The 19,436-nt window shown below is 42.4% G+C and overlaps 1 protein-coding gene across 1 annotated transcript in view; it reads left to right on the plus strand.

Annotated features, from left to right (window-relative positions):
• Positions 1–19,436, plus strand: part of LOC148849347 (beta-adaptin-like protein C) — a 51,764-nt gene that overhangs the window by 20,612 nt on the left and 11,716 nt on the right. The window contains exon 2 of the mRNA XM_088948868.1: positions 10,658–10,855. Within this exon, the coding sequence (XP_088804994.1) occupies positions 10,658–10,855 (198 nt within the window). The remainder of the gene's footprint in view (positions 1–10,657; positions 10,856–19,436) is intronic.

Raw genomic sequence — 19,436 nt, forward strand, 5'->3', positions numbered from 1 at the left:
AATGATCGACTACCACGAAGAGAACTGATTTGCCACCTACCTTGGGTAGCCCTTCAATGAAGTTCATGGAGATGTCGACCCAGATTTGTGACGGAATGGAAAGGGGCTGAAGGAGGCCTACTGGGTGTAGGTTTCCCATTTATGTTGTTGACATGTGGAGCATTTCTGGACAAAATCTCGAATAGAAGTTTTTATACCTCGCTAATGGAAATTAGTCTGGATACGGTGTAGCGTTTTCTGAACGCCTTCATGGGTGGAGTTATGGATGCTGGTGATGATGGTGGAAATCAACGGGGAGTCGGACGGAAGATGGACCCATCCCTTATATAGTACCAACCCGTCTTGAAGCGACCAATTGGCGTCGGCAGTGCCTGGCTGGATCTTCTGGACCAAGGGTGACCATTCCGGAGATTGTGGTGCTGCCTTCTTAATATCGTCAAACAGAGAGATCTGGGGTTGGGAAATGCCATATAGAGTCATCGCGTCGTCGTCTCGCCTAGACAAGGCATCAGCTGCACGATTGGAGGACCCCACCTTGTACTCCACCCGGAAGTCGAACCCGAGCAGTTTGCTAACCCAATGCTACTGAGGGGCAGTGGTGAGACGTTGCTCTAACAGGTATTTGAGGCTGTAATGATTAGTTTTGATGACGAACGACCGCCCCCACAAATATGGTCTCCAGTGCTGTATGGCTCGAGCGAGGCTGATCAGTTCGCGCTCATAGGCTGGAAGCTTTAGATGCCGATCAGCCAGTCGGTGGCTGAAGAAAGCACCTGGGTGCCCTTGCTGCTGTAATACGGCGCCGATACCTACTCTGGAAGCATCGCACTCGATAGTAAACTCGAGGGCGAAAATAGGTAATTGTAGGACCGGGGTGGAGGATAGGGCAGTCCTTAGCGCCAGAAAAGCTTCATTTGCTGTGTCGTCCCAACGGAAGGAATTTTTCTTGAACAGGTTGGTTAACGGTGCTGCAAACAATCCATAGTTCTGAACAAATTTGCTGTAGTAACCCGTTAATCCGAGGAATCCGCGCATGGCCTTGGCTGATTGAGGTTTGGGCCATTCTTTGATAGCCTGAATCTTGGAACCATCAACTGTCACACCCTGCCCATGGATGACGTGGCTGAGATAAAGAACCTATCGCTCCCCGAAGGAACACTACCTTTTGAGGAATAATTTGTGTTGGCGCAGGAGCTCGAAAATTGATCGCAGATGATGCACATGCTCTACCCATGATTTGCTGTAAACGAGGATATCGTCAAAGAAAACTAAAACAAATTTGCGTAGATGGGGCTGAAATACCTCGTTCATTAATGACTGGAATGTGGATGGGGCATTGGAGAAACCGAATGGCATGACCAAAAATTCGAAGTGGCCATGGTGGGTGCGGAAGGCAGTCTTCTTCACGTCACCGGGAGCCATGTGAACCTAAAAATACCCTAATCTGAGGTCCAACTTAGAGAAATACTGCGCACCATGCAATTCGTCCAGCAGTTCGTCCACAACGGGAATAGAGAACCTATCCTTGATAGTCCGGTCATTGAGTTCTCTATAGTCAACATAGAACCTCCACGTTCCATCTTGCTTTGTCACCAATAGAACTAACGAAGAGAAGGGGGAGTGACTTTTGCGTATGATTCCTTATTGTAGCATCGCTGTACACTGTCTTTCTATCTCATCCTTCTGTAGGTGAGGGTAGCGATAAGGCCGAACAACGACTGGTACTGACCCTGCCACTAAAGGGATGCGATGGTCGCAAGCTCAGGGAGGAGGGAGTCCCTTGGGTTCCTGGAATAAATCTGAAAACTCGGCGAGGAGTTTTTCCATAGCTGCCGGTTCTGTCTGAAGAGTATGGACCTGTGGTCTCTTTTCTTTAACCCTGGAACCGTGCCATGAAACTTGTTTCCCATTTAGGTGAAATGTCATTGTGAGTGCACTGAAGTCCCATAAAATCGGCTCTAGGGTGATTAACCACTTGACCCCAAGAACAATATCGAACCCATTCAATGAGAGTACAAATAAATCAACAAGAATTAGTTCAGAATTGACCTGTATCGGGACTTCCTTACAAATCCCTGGACTGTGAACTTTCTCACCATTTGCAACAGCTACCTATAGTCGTGGCCGGAGTTCCATTGGTAGTTTTAACTGCAGGGCGGCATGTTCACTTATAAAGTTGTATGTGCTCCCTGAATCGACAAGAATGCGCATTGGCTGAAATGCGATCTGTGCCTGTAACTACATGGTCTGAGAGGTTTTAATACCGGTGATCGCATGGAGAGAGATCTCTGGCTTGAATGTGGTGGGATCCCCTTCCTCTTCCTCTTGCTCATCGATGAGAAGGCAAAAAAGCCTCTTGCATCTATGTCCTGCCGAGTAGAGGTCATCACAGTTGAAACATTGACCTCTCGCTCGACGTTCTGCCATTTCTGCTCTGGTCAAACGCTTGATGGGAGGAGTGGCCATGTTACTGCCTGTACTTGTCACTGCTCCAGAGGTGGTGGTCGTGTGAGGTTTCAGTTCCCAGTTGGTAGCAGAAGAGGGGGTCGCCGCTGCTGATCTTGGGGGCACCCACGAGTTCGGTGGACGACCCACATTAAAAATTCCGCGGCTGAGCTGCAGCTTGCGCTCAAATGCGCGGGCTAAGTTCATGGCTGTGACCAAATTTGGGGGATTCTGCATCTCGACATCTACTCGTAGGGGTTCTGCTAGCCCTGCTATGAACATATCCACTTGCTGGTCGGGTCGCACGGAGGATGCCCTCGCGAGGAGGGTTTGGAACTGTTGTTGGTATTCAGCAACTGTTCTAGTCTGTTTAAGGTTAATTAGCTCGCCCAGTGGGTTGCTGGTCAGTGGGGGCCCGAACCGAAGAAGGCAATAGGATTTAAACTGGGGCCAACTGAGCTCGGGTTCTTCTTGCTCTAACCGATAAAACCAAAGTTGTGCTTCTTCTATTAAATGAAAGGCGGCTAGGCTTACCTTATCCCGATCATCTGTCCGTTGATTCCGGAAGAATTGCTTGCAGCGATACAACCAGCCTAGGGGGTCTCCGTTGCCGTTGTACGATGGGAACTCCAGCCTGCTGTACTTGGGGACGGCAGCTGCTCGATGGCTAACGAACTACTGTTCGCCGGAAGACTCCGGTAGATCTGGTCGGCTGTCGTTAGCGGCTGTCCCTCTTTCAGAGTTCCCTTCCCTGCTGGAAAGGAACATCTCCATCAGACGTCGCAGTTTCCTCACTTCGCCTTTGATCTCACGAACTTCGGAGCTGGTCTCCACGAGTTGGTGCTCGAGGTCGTGGGCCCTGTATGGTAGCTATTCCAGATCTCCCATGACGCCTTGCTCTGATACCAAGTTGTTGAGGGCCCGAGAATAGGATCTCGTCACGGGTCGGTCCACAGGGAAAGGTTTTCCCTTGTTCCTTCCTATTTGTGATGAACCTATCTTGGTGCCTTTGGTGATTTGTCCAAGAGATCACCAACTCTCCTAACTCACTCGTCGACTGAATAATTTGATGATTTCATTCAATAAGGGTGTCTCCTTAAATAGGAGATTACAAGAGTCCTAATCTGAGGGAGTCTCCTTGTTGAATAGGGAGACCTTCAGTTCTATCTTGCTAAGGATAAGATAAGCTAATCCTAATCTGATAACTTACTAACAAGATAAGATAAGAGCAATAGAATAAGATAAGAACAAGAAGATAACAACAAGCAAGATAAGCTAATCTAATCTGGATGAGACTGCTGCTGCCGAACTGGGTAGACTGAGAATCATTGAATCATTACTGCTGCTGGTGGTGGGTCAGGTTCCTACTGCTGCCGGTGGCGACGGTATGTCTTCCTGAGGAATGCGTCCATAACAAACGGAGAATCATTGAATCATTACTGCTGTTGGTGGTGGGTCAGGTTCCTACTGCTGCCGGTGGCGACGATATGTCTTCCCGAGGAATGCGTCCATAACACACGGAGACAGGTCGGCCCATTAATACCCCTTCGACTCTCATGGTTTGGGGTGTGGAATGCCCGTGCAAGGCTTGTAATGATATTTCGGGATTTGTTGGGCTCATGGGGTTCCCCCATTCCTCCCCTTTAGGTCTTGGGTTATTGGGTTTGTCTTGCTTCTCCTCACCTTCGTCAACTTGCAGCAAGTAGCTCTGTTGGGTTTTTTAGCGGTGGCCAGTTTTGAACTTCTCATCACAATTGCAACTCAGACCTCGGCCCCTACGAGCTTGCATCTCAGCCCATGTCAACCTCTTATATGGGGTTAGGGCCTGGCTGGTGTTCTTACCTTGTTTGAACTTGGTCCAGGGCGGGTTCTTGAGCAATGGGCCTGAAGCTAGGTCCGTCTTGAACTGCATGGGTTCGATTCTTAGGAATCTTCCCTTTCTTTTCAGTTGGTTTAATTTCTCCTCTTGCGGTTGAGCCAGACCAACCGCAGCTAGCATGGATGCCGGTTGCATGTCTTTAACTTCGACCCGTATTTCTTCCTTAAGTCCTTTGATAAAACAGCCCAAGAGAGCCATTCCTGGTCACCTGTGTACCCTCGTAGCTAATTTCTTAAATTCTAGTTGATACTCTCGCACCGAGCCTATCTACCTCAACTTGGATAGGGGCTCATAATAGTTTTGGAACTATGTTGGCCCTGTTGAAGATTAATTAGTTTTATGATGTTTTTCTGAGTAGACGTTTTATGTTAGTTGTTAGATAGGAGGTGGGGACCACAATAGTTATGTGAGTCCAAATTTTATTATGTTTTTTGAGTGTTATATATGTTGTTTTATGTTTTGCCGCCCTATAAGGGCATAGTTGTCTTTGTACTGTTCTATTATTTTAGTACAAATAATAAGTGAAGGGGGCGGCCAGAATATAACTCTCTTTTCTTTTCAAGTCTCTCTTCCTTCTCTCTTCAAGAAACTACTTTCTTTCATATTTTTTTAATTCAACAGATTCCTACTTGGTATCAGAGCATCGGCTAGGGTTTCTTGAAGCATTCTCATGCAGCCCTAGATCAACCGACTGCATGAAGTAGTAAAGAGCTGATTGATCTGCTATAGATTGCCCAGTTCTTGGAGTTTTTGGTGGGATCTAGACATCAGGAAGGTGATCTACTGTTCGACATCAAAATCAGGAAGAACTGGAGTACGGGGAAGAGTCCCAGAAAAGTTGGACTCTTTGTTTTTTATCTGATCTTGGGCACCCAGGTATTTTTAGTTTTCTTTTGATTTTTTGAAGAGGGCGGTTTGGTTTTTGAAATTTTCTAGGCCTCTTAGAGCGATCGGTTCACTTTTCTCTCTATTGGGAGGCGTGAAGAGGAGAGAGATTTCCCTCTAGCTAGGGTTTTCTTCTTTCGGAAAGGTTGGTTTCTGTGTGTGCAATTAAATTATTTTTTGAAGGTCTCCAATCTATTTTTTTCTTACTGTTGAACTGTTTGAAGTAAAATGGAGAGTTGGAATATCGAGATGAAATCTACCGGTACTGTGGGGCTGGGTGTTGGAGGTAGTAGTGATATTTTTGGGTCTGGGATCATTACTACAGTAAAACTTGATGGTACAAATTATTTGGAGTGGGCACAATTAGTTAAGATGGCTATTGGTGCCGGTGGAAAATTAGGGTATCTCACTAGGGAGGAGAAGAAACCTGATACAGACTCTTCTCGATGGGTGCAAGAGAATTACATGGTAATGTCTTGGCTGTATAATTCTATGTTACCTCGCATTGCAAAAAATTTCCTATGGGCTAATACTACTAAGGAGATTTGGGATGGAGTGACTAAAACCTATTCTCAGAAGCAAAATGAAGCCAGAGCCTATCAGTTAAGAAATCAGGTGATAAGTATGAAACAGGGAGGAAAACATCTTGCTGTGTATTTCTCCATGCTGAAAACCCTATGGCAGGAAATAGATCACTTAGAAACTGTGGTATGGGGAAGTGTAAATGATGCAACAACTTATCACAAACTAGTAGAGAGGAATAGGGTTTTTGAGTTCTTGGTAGGGCTGAACCCTGAATTTGACATTGCTAGGCAACATATTCTTTCTAGGGAGGGTGTGACACTCTCTCAGGCCTATGCTTTTGTTTCTGGAGAGGAGAGTAGGAGGAATGTAATGCTGAGACAGCCTGGGATTGACCAGTCGGCTATGGTTGGTACAACAAAACCTAAGCCGAATGGAGACAACGGGAGTAGTGAGACTAGAAGGGAAGATAAGGACTTGGTGTGTGATTATTGCAAGAAGCCTAAGCATACTAGGGACACTTGTTGGAAGCTTCATCCAAATCTTATGCCTGCTTGGATAAGAAACAAGAAGGGAAATGCAAATGTAGCCACTACAGGAGACTCTTCAGCCCCTCTTTCCCAAACCGATTGGGAATCCATTGTAGTAGCAACAGTGAGAACAAAATTGGAGAGGTTTGGACAGCTTATGAGTAAGAAAAATTCACCTAACTCTAGCCTTCCAGATGGACAACAGAATGTAGGAGCCAACTACACCACTTCCTTTGCACATACAGGTAGTTCATATGCAACTACAAATCTTGCATCCACTTCAGGTAAGGAGGGACCTCCCTGAATTATAGACTCAGGAGCATCTGAGCATATGACTAATGCCCCTACCATTTTCAGTTCCTATCAGTTGTGCTCTGGTTTAAAAGATTGATACTGGGTGAATCCTTTATTACTTTGTTTAAAAGCAGAAGTACTTCTGTTATTACTTGGTTTAAAAGACTGTCTACAATGCTTTCCTAATTGACAACTCTCACACTCCAAAGTGGATAATTGAACAGACTCAAAACAACTTTGGGAAAAGACATTTCAAAGAACTGAAAGAAAGATGTCCCAAGTGATTCTGCCAAAGCATAATCTAGTTCACTGACTCTGACCCACTACTACTGCTACTGCTAACATGATAGCTCTGATGTCTTGGAATCTCATCCAGAAGGTAGACTCCATTTACCTCACGACCAATCCCAATCATCTTCTTTGACTCCAGATCCTATTAAGTTTTCTGATTATAATGTTTATGTCCCTAACACCATTGTTGTAGCTGATCCCACTGACCTTGATCTTCCCATTGCACTTCGTAAGGAGAAGAGAAAGTGTACAACCCACTGCATTTCACACCATCTTTCCTATAGTGCCTTATCACCTTCCTACCGTGCTTTTCATTCTTCCCTGGATTTTGTGTCTATACCCAGGAATGTTACTGAGGCTCTCTCCAAACCTGAGTGGAAAACAGCCATGCAAGATGAGATGGATGCTTTGGTCAAAAACCAAACTTGGGAAATAGTTGATCTCTCCCCAGACAACGAGACAGTCGGATGTCGATGGGTATTCATAGTGAAGTATAAGGCCGATGGCAAGATAGAGAGGTACAAGACAAGGTTGGTAGCAAAAGGGTATACTCAAACCTATGGTGTTGATTATCTGGAAACCTTTCCACCAGTAGCTAAGATGAGTTCATTTCGTATCCTTTTATCTCTAGCAGCCACCTATTCATGGCCCTTGTTCCAGTTTGATGTCAAAAATGCTTTCCTCAATGGTGACTTACAGGAGGAGGTATATATAGACATTCCAACAGGCTTTTATGAAAATGTTGGTAAAGGAAATGTATGCAGACTCAGAAAATCTCTGTATGGACTGAAACAGTCACCTAGGGCTTGGTTTGACAGGTTCAGAGGGGCACCCGTTTTGGATACACACAGACATAGTCGGATCACACCCTCTTTGTGAAGAGGAGAGATGCTTTGGTGTCAATTTTGATTGTGTATGTGGATGATATAGTGGTGACAGGAAATGATCTGGAGGAGATTGATGATCTCAAAAAATCATTGCAGCAAGAATTTGAGATCAAAGATCTTGGTGAACTCAAATACTTCTTAGGGATTGAAGTTGCAAGATCCAAGCATGGGATCTTCATTTCACAGAGAAAGTATGTACTTGACCTATTGCGAGAGACTGGGAAGCTGGGGACCAAACCAGCAAACACTCCTATTGATCCAAATCACAGAATTAATGGTGTGGATGGTGAATTGGTAAAGGATGTGGGGAGATATCAAAGAATGGTGGGCCGATTGCTGTATTTGTGTATGACATGGATAGATATTTCTTATGTTGTTAGTGTTGTGAGTCAGTACATGCATGCACCTCGGGTTCAGCACTGGGATGCTATTGAGAGAATACTTGCATATCTGAAAAAGCACCCTGGCAGAGGCATTCTTTTCTCAAATCATGAGAATCTGAAGCTAGAATCCTATGCAGATGCAGACTGGGCAGGATGCTTAGATGACAGGAGGTCTACATCAGGAGTGTGTACCTTTGTAGGTGGAAACTTGATCTCCTGGAAGAGTAAGAAGCAAGCGGTTGTGGCAAGGTCAAGTGTAGAGGCTGAGTATAGATCCATGGCTCATGGTATCTCAGAACTTCTTTGGGTTATATCTCTTTTGAGTGAGATTGGGGTGAAAGCAGAGGAACCTATGATGTTATACTGTGACAATCAGGCTACAATCAATATTGCCCACAATCCAATTCAGCATGATAGGACAAAACACATTGAAGTTGATAGACACTTTATAAGAGAAAGGGTAGCAACCGGAGAAGTTTGTTTGCCTTGTGTCTCTCCAGAGTTGCAACTAGCCGATGTTCTCACTAAAGGGGTGGCAAGGAACAAGCTTGAACATGATCTATGCAAGTTGGGAATGTGTTACATTTCTCCCAACTTGAGGGGGAGTGTTGAAGGTTAATTAGTTTTACGATGTTTTTCTGAGTAGATGTTTTATGTTAGTTGCAACTAGCCGATGTTCTCACTAAAGGGGTGGCAAGGAACAAGCTTGAACATGATCTGCACAAGTTGGGAATGTGTTACATTTCTCCCAACTTGAGGGGGAGTGTTGAAGATTAATTAGTTTTATGATGTTTTTCTGAGTAGATGTTTTATGTTAGTTGCAACTAGCCGGTGTTCTCACTAAAGGGGTGGCAAGGAACAAGCTTGAACATGATCTACACAAGTTGGGGATGTGTTACATTTCTCCTAACTTGAGGGGGAGTGTTGAAGATTAATTAGTTTTATGATGTTTTTCTGAGTAGATGTTTTATGTTAGTTGTTAGATAGGAGGTGGGGACCACAGTAGTTATGTTAGTCCAAATTTTATTATCTTTTTTGAGTGTTATATATGCTGTTTTATGTTTTGCCACCCTATAAGGGCATAGTTGTCTTTGTACTGTTTTATTATTTTAGTATAAATAATAAGTGAAGGGGGCGACCAGAATATAGCTCTCTTTTCTTTTCAACTTCTCTTCTTCTCTTCTTCTCCTTCTCTCTTCCTTCTCTCTTCAAGAAACTACTTTCTTTCATATTTTTTTAATTCAGCAGATTCCTACTGGCCCGAAGCGTATACAAAGAGCTTCTGTAAAATCTGCCCAGGATACTTGGGAATGAGATCTACAGAACCATTGAAACCATAAAATGGCTTCTCCTTCCATGTGGAAGGATGTGATCAGGACTCTCTGATGACTAGGTGTCTCGTGGAATTTGAAGTACTTCTCAGCCCTGAAGATCCATGGCGTAGGGTCATCGCCTCTGAAGATGGGAAAATGCTGTTGAGAGATGACTGGTCTTCCTCTTCCTGTTCCGAACATGTCGCCTCTGCCACTGTCTCTGCCGGTTCCTTCTTCCTCTTCGCTGTTGCTCGCAGAGGCTCCCTTTTCCAGTTGGGGAACCACTGCTGCCAGGGTCGTTTTCAGCTCCTAGAGGTTGCTGGACATTTTTTGCATTCCAACCTCCACTCGATCCATACGATCTCCCACATTTTCCAATCTAGTGCTTGGCATCTTGGCTTGCCAACTCTGATACCAGTTGATATGTGTCTTAGGAGAACTCACCCCTAAAAGCTAGCTGTTAAAGGGAGGGAACCCAAGCACATATATACCATGCAACAGTATCCCATACTACCGATGTGGGATATCTCACATTAGCATCCCATACTACCATCGTGGGACAAAGGGATTGTAACATTCCACCATGCTCTGCAATCCCAGTGCCCACGCAGGCTTACTTTGCACTAGTCCACTAAGTCCCAACCAAACACTGCAATACCGACGTCACCACCTGTGCCGCACAATTGCAATTGGGAGGCATGGTGTAGGCTCTGATACCAGTTGTTAGGCACCACTTCGAATGATTTCCTCCCTTCTTATTTCCTCTTGACCTTTTATACTGTAGAGAGTATTACATCAAAATCAAGACTCAATAGTTGCATCTCTATTGCAACTGAATTTGCTGATGTGTCTCCTTTCTTTTTCCTTCTAGAATATACTTGATATACTTGTTGTATTATTGGCTTGGCTGCTGGTTCTGGGTTCCTAACATTTGTTTTTGAATATGTAATTAATTCAAAATTTTCTTTGCTATTTAACTGAATATTTCATAATTAATTCACTTTTTGGTCTGCATCTTAACATAGTTATGTCCAAGCCTTATCCCAACTTTATGGGGTTGGCTACATGAATCCTGTTTCACCATTCTGTTCAGTCTTAACATAGTTATGTATCAACAGAAATCTTTTTATTATTATGTTGCACTGCTTTCTGTATTTACTGGTGCCCCTACATGTGTTTTCTTCATAATGAATGATCAGCTATTTGAAACTTTTAATTTGTGTTACAGGATAAGAAAAAAGATGCAGTAAAGAAGGTGATTGCTGCAATGACTGTTGGGAAGGATGTTTCATCACTGTTCACAGATGTTGTGAACTGCATGCAAACAGAAAATTTGGAGCTGAAGAAGCTTGTTTATTTGTATCTTATAAACTATGCTAAAAGCCAACCTGACCTAGCAATACTTGCTGTAAATACATTTGTGAAGGTAATGCTTCAGTTTTCTTATTAGCTGTTGTAGTTGTTGCTATCTTCATAGAAATCCTTGTTAAATGATGTATAGTAGCTAGTGTGTCAGTTCTATTCATTCCATAATCCTTGAGGTTAAGGAAGTGTGGCTTGAAAAAGGCTGTGATCAGGTAATTAGAAGTCATTCTACCAGAAAAAGTAAAAAAAGGTAATTAGAAGTTATAAATAATTTTGATTTTGAAAAGTAAAATTGATATTTTTGGTAATTAGTTTGAAATATATCATAAATAGTAATTTTAGGATTTTTTACAAGTAGTTAAATACTAAAACCCAGGGTCCTCTGCAGAAATGAACCCAATAGTCTGGTCCATAGGGGGGCAGTTTGGTCCAGCCAGCCTTCAAAGAAAGCCAGGACTGTTGGCGATGAGCATGTTCATAGACAGGCCACTCCGCCGGTAGATTCGGGTGGTCGTATCTGCACACAGACAATACCTCTTCAGTCTCCTAATCCTTCTTGTTCGACACTGTCACCAACCATGGAGGCTACAAGGTTGGAGGTGCAACACCTTTCTTTGGTGCGGGTGGAAGAGAATCTGATAGAAGCTACTCCTATTGCTGTGGTGGGTACTGATGAGCAGTTCGAAGATGGGAGAAGAGCTTTATCAGTCTAATTCACAGGAAGGAGGGGGAAGAAAATTTGACCTGCAAGAGCCAATTGGAGATCCAGCTCATTCGGGAAACAACAAAGGTAAGGCACCTAGCTCGACAATCCAGGGAGATAAATCCTCCAATATTTCCGCCTCCTCTTCTTGGGTCTCTTCTAAACTTATGGGTTTGGGAAAATTCTTAGGAGTTTTGATGGAGGGGATGGAGGATGAAACAATTAAAGGAGGAACAAATTCGAAGAGGAGCAGAGAGATGATGAGGCTTACTTGGAGCCTAAATGATAAGGCAGGTAGTAGTGAGGGGACGTCGAGGGAGTAAAGAAAGTCTAAGTTTGAGGGTTGCTTTTGATCTGTTCTTGCAGTGTTCTCATGGATTTGAAAATTTTATCTTGGAATGTAAGAGGTTTGGGCTCAAGTAGAAGAAGATTAGTGGTGTATGAGTCTCTGAAGAGGGGCAGGTTAGATGGAAATCAAAATCTGCAGTGGGTAGTGCAGGGGGTTTGTTGAGCCTTTGGGATCCTTCTTTTTCCGGCTTAATCTCCTACCACACTGGGAATTTCTCAATTTCTTTAGTGCTGAAATTATCAGATGGTAATATCTGCCAAGTCACAAATGTTTATGGTCCTACAGATCGGAATCTTCGGGTTGACTTTTGGGAGGAATTGGTAGAGGCAAGGGGCACACTGACTTATCCCTGGGTCATTGGAGGTGATTTCAATGTTATCCTGTCTGTTGAAGAAAAGAATACCAGAGGTAGGAGATCAAGAGCGAATGTTCAGTTTGCTGGTTTTATTAACAGGTTTCAGTTGATGGACTTCCCTCTTCAGGGTAGTTGATTTACATGGACCGATAATCAAGACAACCCCACTCTGGTGAGACTAGATAGGTTCTTGGTCTCTTCAAGTTGGGAGGAGGTGTTTCCTGACTTTAGCCTGATTGCCCTCCCTAGGCCAGTCTCAGATCATATTCCAATTCAGCTTGTCGGTGGCTATAGAGGTAAAATCAAATCTCCGTTCAAGCTCGAGAATGCCTGGTTCGAAGATGAGAAGCTTATTCCCTTGTTGAAGACTGTATGGAGAGGCCTTCAGGTGGTGGGCACTAGCTCCTTTATTTTGGAAAAAAACTAGGTGCAATTAAAGAGATTAAAAATATGGAAATTGGAGAATAACTTGAGTTCAGAAACAGAAAAGAGAGCTTTATTGAGCATCATTGAGGAAATTAATTTGGCAGAAGAGGTAGGCCCCTTATCAGAAGAATTGAGGTTGAAGAGATCCCAGGCAAAAATTAATTTTGATAAATTGACTGCCAAGGAAGAAATCAAGTGGAGGCAAAGAGCTAAGGTTGTTTGGTTGAAGGAGGGGGACAAAAACACTCACTTTTTGCATAAAATGGCAAACACCAGAGCTAAAGTTTCCTCAATGAGCAAGTTTGAGTGGGAAGGCCAAACAGGGGAATCAGATGTAGAAATGAAGGTGGTGGCAACTACTTTCTATAAAAGCCTTTATAAAGAATTTTGGACTCTTAAATCTTTTTCCCAAAAACCTTCCTTTCAAGCAGTTGAGTGATGATCAGAAATCTTTCCTTGAGAGACCCTTTACGGAGGAAACCAAGGGTGCCATTATCAAGTTGAAGGATGATAAATCCCCAGGGCCGGATGGTCTCACCAATCTCTTTTATGTAAAATGCTGGGATATAATGAAACAAGATTTGATGAATGTCTTCCAGGCATTTTATGCAAATGCTTCTCTGCAAAGAAGCTTAAATACTACCTTTATCACTCTCATTCCAAAAATTGAAGGGGCTGTAAATATCAAAGATTTCAGACCAATCAATCTCCTGCACAGTTTTTACAAGATCTTGGCTAAAGTACTAGCTGAGAGAATGGAAGGGGTGTTAGGTAGTGTAATTTCAAACAATCAAAGTGCTTTTGTCCCGGGAAGGCAGATGCTTGATTCTGTACTTATTGTTAATGAGTTCATTCATTCAAGAAGAAGAGAGGGAATCCCGGCTTGATTTGTAAATTAGATATTGAAATGGCCTACGACCATGTCAATTGGAGATGTATTGATTCTGTGTTGCAGCACATGAATTTTGGGCAGAAATGGAGGAATTGGATCAAAATATGTATAACCTCTCCTAAATTCCTAGTCTTGATTAATGGTTAGTCAGCGGGATTTTTTGACAGTTCAAGGGGTTTGAGACAGGGTGATTCCCTCTCCCCCATACTCTTTGTTTGTGTTATGGAAATTCTTGCTCTTTTTTGCAAGAAGGCAGCTGATTCTGGTTGTTGGGATGGTTTTGCGATGTCCCCTGAGGGGGAAAGGTCAGTATCCTCCAATTTGTAGATGATACATTATGCTTTGTGGATGCTTCTCCTACTCAGTTGGATCTAGTCCTTGGGATCTTAACCTGGTTTGAGGCAGTTTCTGGGCTCGAAGTTAATTTGAACAAAAGTCAAATTGTTCTAGTGGGCCAAGTTGCCAATTTAGAAGACTGTGCTGAGGTGCTGGCTTGTCAGATTGATTTCCTCCCTATGAAATATTTGGGCCTGCCCTTGGAGGCAAATTGGTCTTCCTCCTCGGTTTGGGACCCAGTCATTGAAAGATTGGAGAAAAAATTAGCTTCTTGGAAGGCAAGATATCTCTTCTTTTGGGGGCAGGGTTACTCTGATAAAATGTACCCTTTCTAATCTGCCCACATATTTCCTGTCTCTTTTCCCTATCCCAAACAAAGTAGCGAAAAGATTGGAGCAGCTTCAGAGGAATTTTCTTTGGAGGGGTTGGGAAGAGGAAAAAAAAATTCGCCTAGTCAAGTGGGACCAAGTGTGTCTTCCTAAGGCAGAAGGTGGCTTAGGAATAAGGAAATTGAAGAGTTTTAATTCAGCCCTTGTAAGTAAGTGGATTTGGAGGTTCTCTTCTGGAAGGAATGCTTGGTGGAGATCTCTTATAGCTGGAAAATAGTGGAGTGGGGTAACTGGAGATCTAGGGACCCTCTTCCAATCTGGGGTAACTCCCTTTGGAAAGGCATCATGAAGAATTTCTCTATTTTTTTGGAAGGAATTTCAATCAAGATCGGCAAAGGGGATAGAACTAAATTTTAGGACCCTTGGTGTCTGGATGGCCCACTGGCTGATTTCTTTCCTCTCCTTTTCCAATGTGCTTCTAATCAAGATTCCTCAGTGGCTGAGAGTTATTTTTCATCTGGAGACTCTTTTACTTGGACCCCCTTCTTTAGGAGAAACTTGTTTGATTGGGAGTTGGAAGAGATTATGGAACTGATGGACCTTCTACAGAAGCAGAAGATAGACCTTTCCTTGGAAGATAAATGGTGCTGGAAATGGAACCCTGATGGTTGTTTTTCTGTCAAGTCTCTATCTTCCAAATTGTGCAACTCAGGACCCACAGACTTTCCTGCTACTCAGATTTGGAATCCAACAAGTCCATTTAGATCCAACTTTCTGGTGTGGACTATGGCCCTAGACAAATGCCTGTCCAGATCTAATCTTGAGAGGCGTGGCATTCAAATCTCGGATCCTTCTTGTGGTCTTTGTGGCGTCCTCCCAGAATCTACAGATCATCTGTGTCTTCATTGCTCGGTCTCCTCTCAGGTGTGGGAGCACTTTCTGAATTCCATGGACATCATCTGGGTTATGCCTAGGTCGGTCAAGGAACTCCTGTGCTGCTGGAAAGTTAAAGGCCTAAGTAAAAAATGAAAATTAGTGTGGAGGACCATCCCTGCAGCAGTCTTGTGGTCCATCTGGACTGAAAGGAGCAACCGAATTTTCTGTAATGGAGTTAAAAGTTCTGAAGAGATCGTGCAGAGAGCAGTGGGCAAGCTGATTTCTTGGGTGTCTGTTACTGAGGAGTTTAGACACCTGAATTTGCCTCTTTTATTTCAGTGTCAGTCCTGTTGGAGCTTGTAACTTGTGTTGTCCCCAGGCTGTTTTCATTGGCCTGAGCTCTGTTTGTATGTTCTTTTTGTTTGAATAAAATTACCTTACCTTCTCCAAAAAAAAAATCGGATTTTTTTTTTCAATTAGCTAAACAAGGGATTCATAGACAATCCATTTTCTGTGCTTATTTGTAACTGGGATGGTTTATTTCCTTGGGTTTGTTGTTTCTTATCACAACTTCTTGTTGTATCTCTCCTTTCTAATTTAATGAATTATTTTCTTTTTGCTGATAAAAAAATCCAGATTTTTTCTATAGGCAACATAAACATAATTTTTTTCCTGATGGGCTAAATAGTGTATGTCCATTTACTACAACTAATAATGTCTTAGCCTAAGGAGCTGTTTGAAAACAGCTGAACTGAATGGTTTACTTCTTTGTATTATTTTATCCACTAAAAAGACAAAGCAATAAGGCAGTCAATTCATTCACTTCAGCCATTACCAAACGGCCCTTTAGAATAAAATAAAAATAGGAGGTGCATGTGGATAGACTGATGGTTAATTTAGATCCAATAGGAAAAGATAGAAAGAGATGTTGCTGCAAGAGGAATCACTTCTCTGTTTTATTAAACTAGAAGTGGCAACAACTTGAATGAAGAGATGATATCATTACACTGAATTTATGGAGTCATACACCATAACAAGCACTTTGTTTTTTATCAGAAAAAGAATTTTATTGCTTATTTAATTCAGAATTAGTACAATTGTTATAGCAATTCACCAGCCCATGTTAAATCAAATTACAACTTTAGGTCTATCAGCTCGTTGTTTTTCTAGAACATCTGCCATCCCATTTGCAGTTCATCTTACCTAGATGAATTTAGAATTAAACCTCTTTTCTAGAAGATCAATTTCCCTGAAAGCATATCTATATTTCCAAGGTTGGTCCATGAGATGACTAATTGTGAGTCTCCTCCTTCAACTTCCAACTCCCTAGATCCTAGCTGTACTGCTATTCAAATTCCTTGTAAAAGAGTCATTATTTAAGCTTGAACCAAGTCTCCAATGCCAACTGGTCCTAAGAACAAAGCCACTACTACTCCTTGGTGGTTTCTAAATACTCCCTCTATACCTGCCCTCCCCGGATTCTGAAAAGAGTTGCCATCAAAGTTTAGTTTCAGTTTATTTACCTCTGGAGGTTTCCATTCCATTCTTACACTTGCCTTATGTTTGTCTATTTACGACACTTCAATCCATTTCCTTATTATGTCATTGGTTGGGACATCGCAGAAGAGCTCCAATGTTTTTACCCAATGCGCAGTCCTAACTGTTATAGCTTCAACCATTTCCTCCTTTGAGTTACTTTTCTCATTAAAGATCCTTTGGTTTCTTTCTTCACAAACAATCCACACTGTTGCTGCTCTTATTGCCCTCCACATAACTCTTCCACTTTTTTCTGTTGCCTCAAGAAGTTGGGGTTGAACAAACTTATCAAGTCCTGTTGGGGGGATCCATTTGCAACCAAAGAACAGAAATATTCCCAAATGCAAGATACAAAAGAGCAGGAGATTAATAAATGAGCAAGGGTCTCACCACTAGCCTTGCAAAGGATACACATGTTAGAAGAGATGCATTTGTTAGGCCTTCTTTTTTGTAGCACATCATAGGTGTTAATCTTTCCAAGGAACACTTCCCAACACAAAGCTTGTACGTTAGGGCCCCATTCGTTTTTCAGTAAGTTACTTACCCAGGTAAATGCAATTACCTGGGTAAGTTTTTCCTGGAAAACACTTACTCGGGTAAGTGCATTTAACCATGTTCTTTTATTTCCTAGGTAAATAAGGTAATGACCATTTTAGCCATAAAAATCCATTATTAAAAGGGGCATTTTTGTCCCATTCAAGTGTTAGCAACTTTCCTCCTAGGTGGGAAAGTTATTTACCCACCTAGGAGATGGGTATCACTTACCCGGGTAAGTGATACCCTGGAAAGTAAACTTTCCCTGCTCCCCACATAAATCTGAAAAATGAACATGGGATTCTTGGTCAATGGGAACGAAAATCCCATTGACCAACTTTCCCCCCTCTCAAAATCCAAAAAAAGAACACCACCTAGGAGGGATAGGTTTACACCAAATTTCTTTCACCAGGAAGTTCACCCCCAAAGGTCTTGAAAGAACAAGAAGGTTGAAAAAGGTGGCACAAGAGAAAAGGCCATAAGGGGAGGGAGGCCAAATTCTACCATTAGGGGAGGGGGACCAAATACACCATAACAAACACTTACAACAACAACAACAACAACTATTTTTTGTTTACATTCAGCCTTGAAAAGAAAAGAAGAAGAGGAGAAAAAGAACAGAAGAGAAGAAGAAGAGAAAAAGAAGAGAAGAGAAGAAAGTTTTGAAAGAAATGGGTGGTACACTCTAACCATCCCTCAACTATCTTTTATATTAGGGCATTAAGAAAGAAAATACACTTCCAGGTCCAAAGGGACTTTCTCTTGTGCTTCTTTTTTTTAAGTCCCTTTGTCAGTCTTCCTTTCTACATGTCTTCCCTTCAAAGGAAATTTGATGCAGGCTGGTTCCCCCTAAGACAATGGCTTTTTGTTGGGAAGTATATCAAGGGAAAGTGATCACTTTAGATAACCCACAAAAGAGAAAACCTTTCCTTTGTATTTCACCCAATTGGTGTACTCTTTGTAGAGCTCATGGGGAGGACTATTACCATCTACTGATGTCTTGTCCTTTTTTTTGCAGGATTATGGGGTTGTCTTTTTTGTTGTTTGGGTGCAGGTGGAACATGCCAACAGAAATGTGCATGATCTTTAACCCTTCTACCTTCAATTGACCCCAAAAAAGAGGGAGAATTATGTGAAAATGTGCTAGAGTAGCCTTCTATGGACAATCTAAGAAGAAAGGAATGTTAGAATTTTCCAATAAAAGGAGAGTAGCCAAGATGTAAAGGATTATGTGTTAAGTAGGACGACTATTGATTAAAGACCTTAGAACTATTCCATCATTTCTCCAGCCATATTTTTGGAGAAATTGGTCAGCAATAGCAAGGTGCTCATCTAGGAAGACCAAGGCATTTACAAGATGGACTCCCCCACCTGAAGGCTCAGTGGAGCTGAATTTTGATGGGAGTAGTCAGGGTAATCCAGAGTGCTCTGGAAGAGAGGGGGGGGGTCTTGAGAAACGAGGTTGGAGAGATTGTACTTCTCTTACTTAGGCCTCTTGGGATTTGGGGATTCAGTCAGAGCAGAACTACTAGCAGCCCTACAAGGAGTGCAATTGGCAACACAATTGGGTGTAGGACAGCTTATTAATGAAGGTAATAAGGTGGTGGTGGGGTGGTTGAAGAACCTTGAGGATACTATATGGTGCTACAGGAATGAAGTCAAAAAATTTAATGGCTGACAAGGAAAAAGTCTATTATTACACAATCGGTGGGGAGATCAGCAAATGCTTTGGCTGATGGTTTAGCTATGCAAGGGGCAAATATGGAAGTCTTGTTTTGGGCTCAGCTGTAATGCTTGTTTTTTCTCTTTAGTTTCCTTGTAATTAGTTAAGAGAGGCTGCAGCTCGCGCCTCTCCAAGGGCTGTTGTATGAGTTCAAAGTTCTCCAGTATCTTTTGAAGTAATACAATGTTCTTTATTCACAAAAAAAAAAAAATACAATGACAAATCTGCCCTTTTTAGTAGACAGTAAGAAACATGAGAAATACAATATAAACCTAGGCCCATTAGGCCCAATAAGGAAGAAATAATGATAACTAACATACATAAGAGGCCCCAAGTCTATAATGTTAGGCTCCACAACACTCCCCCTTCAAGTTGAGCATAAATAACTATCATGCCCATCTTGCACAACAAGTCCATAAATCATCTTGATTGTGTAAGCCCATTGGTGAATACATCAGCTAGCTGTCTAGTTGATGGCATATAAGGTATACAAAGGTCTCCTAAGACAATCCTTTCACATACAAAGTGTCTATCGATCTCGATATGTTTTTTACTATCATGCAGGACTGGGTTATTTGCAATG

The sequence above is a fragment of the Nelumbo lutea genome, chromosome 6 (genome assembly GCF_056320005.1).
Source record: "Nelumbo lutea isolate HS-2025 chromosome 6, American lotus-T2T, whole genome shotgun sequence".
NCBI lineage: Eukaryota > Viridiplantae > Streptophyta > Magnoliopsida > Proteales > Nelumbonaceae > Nelumbo > Nelumbo lutea.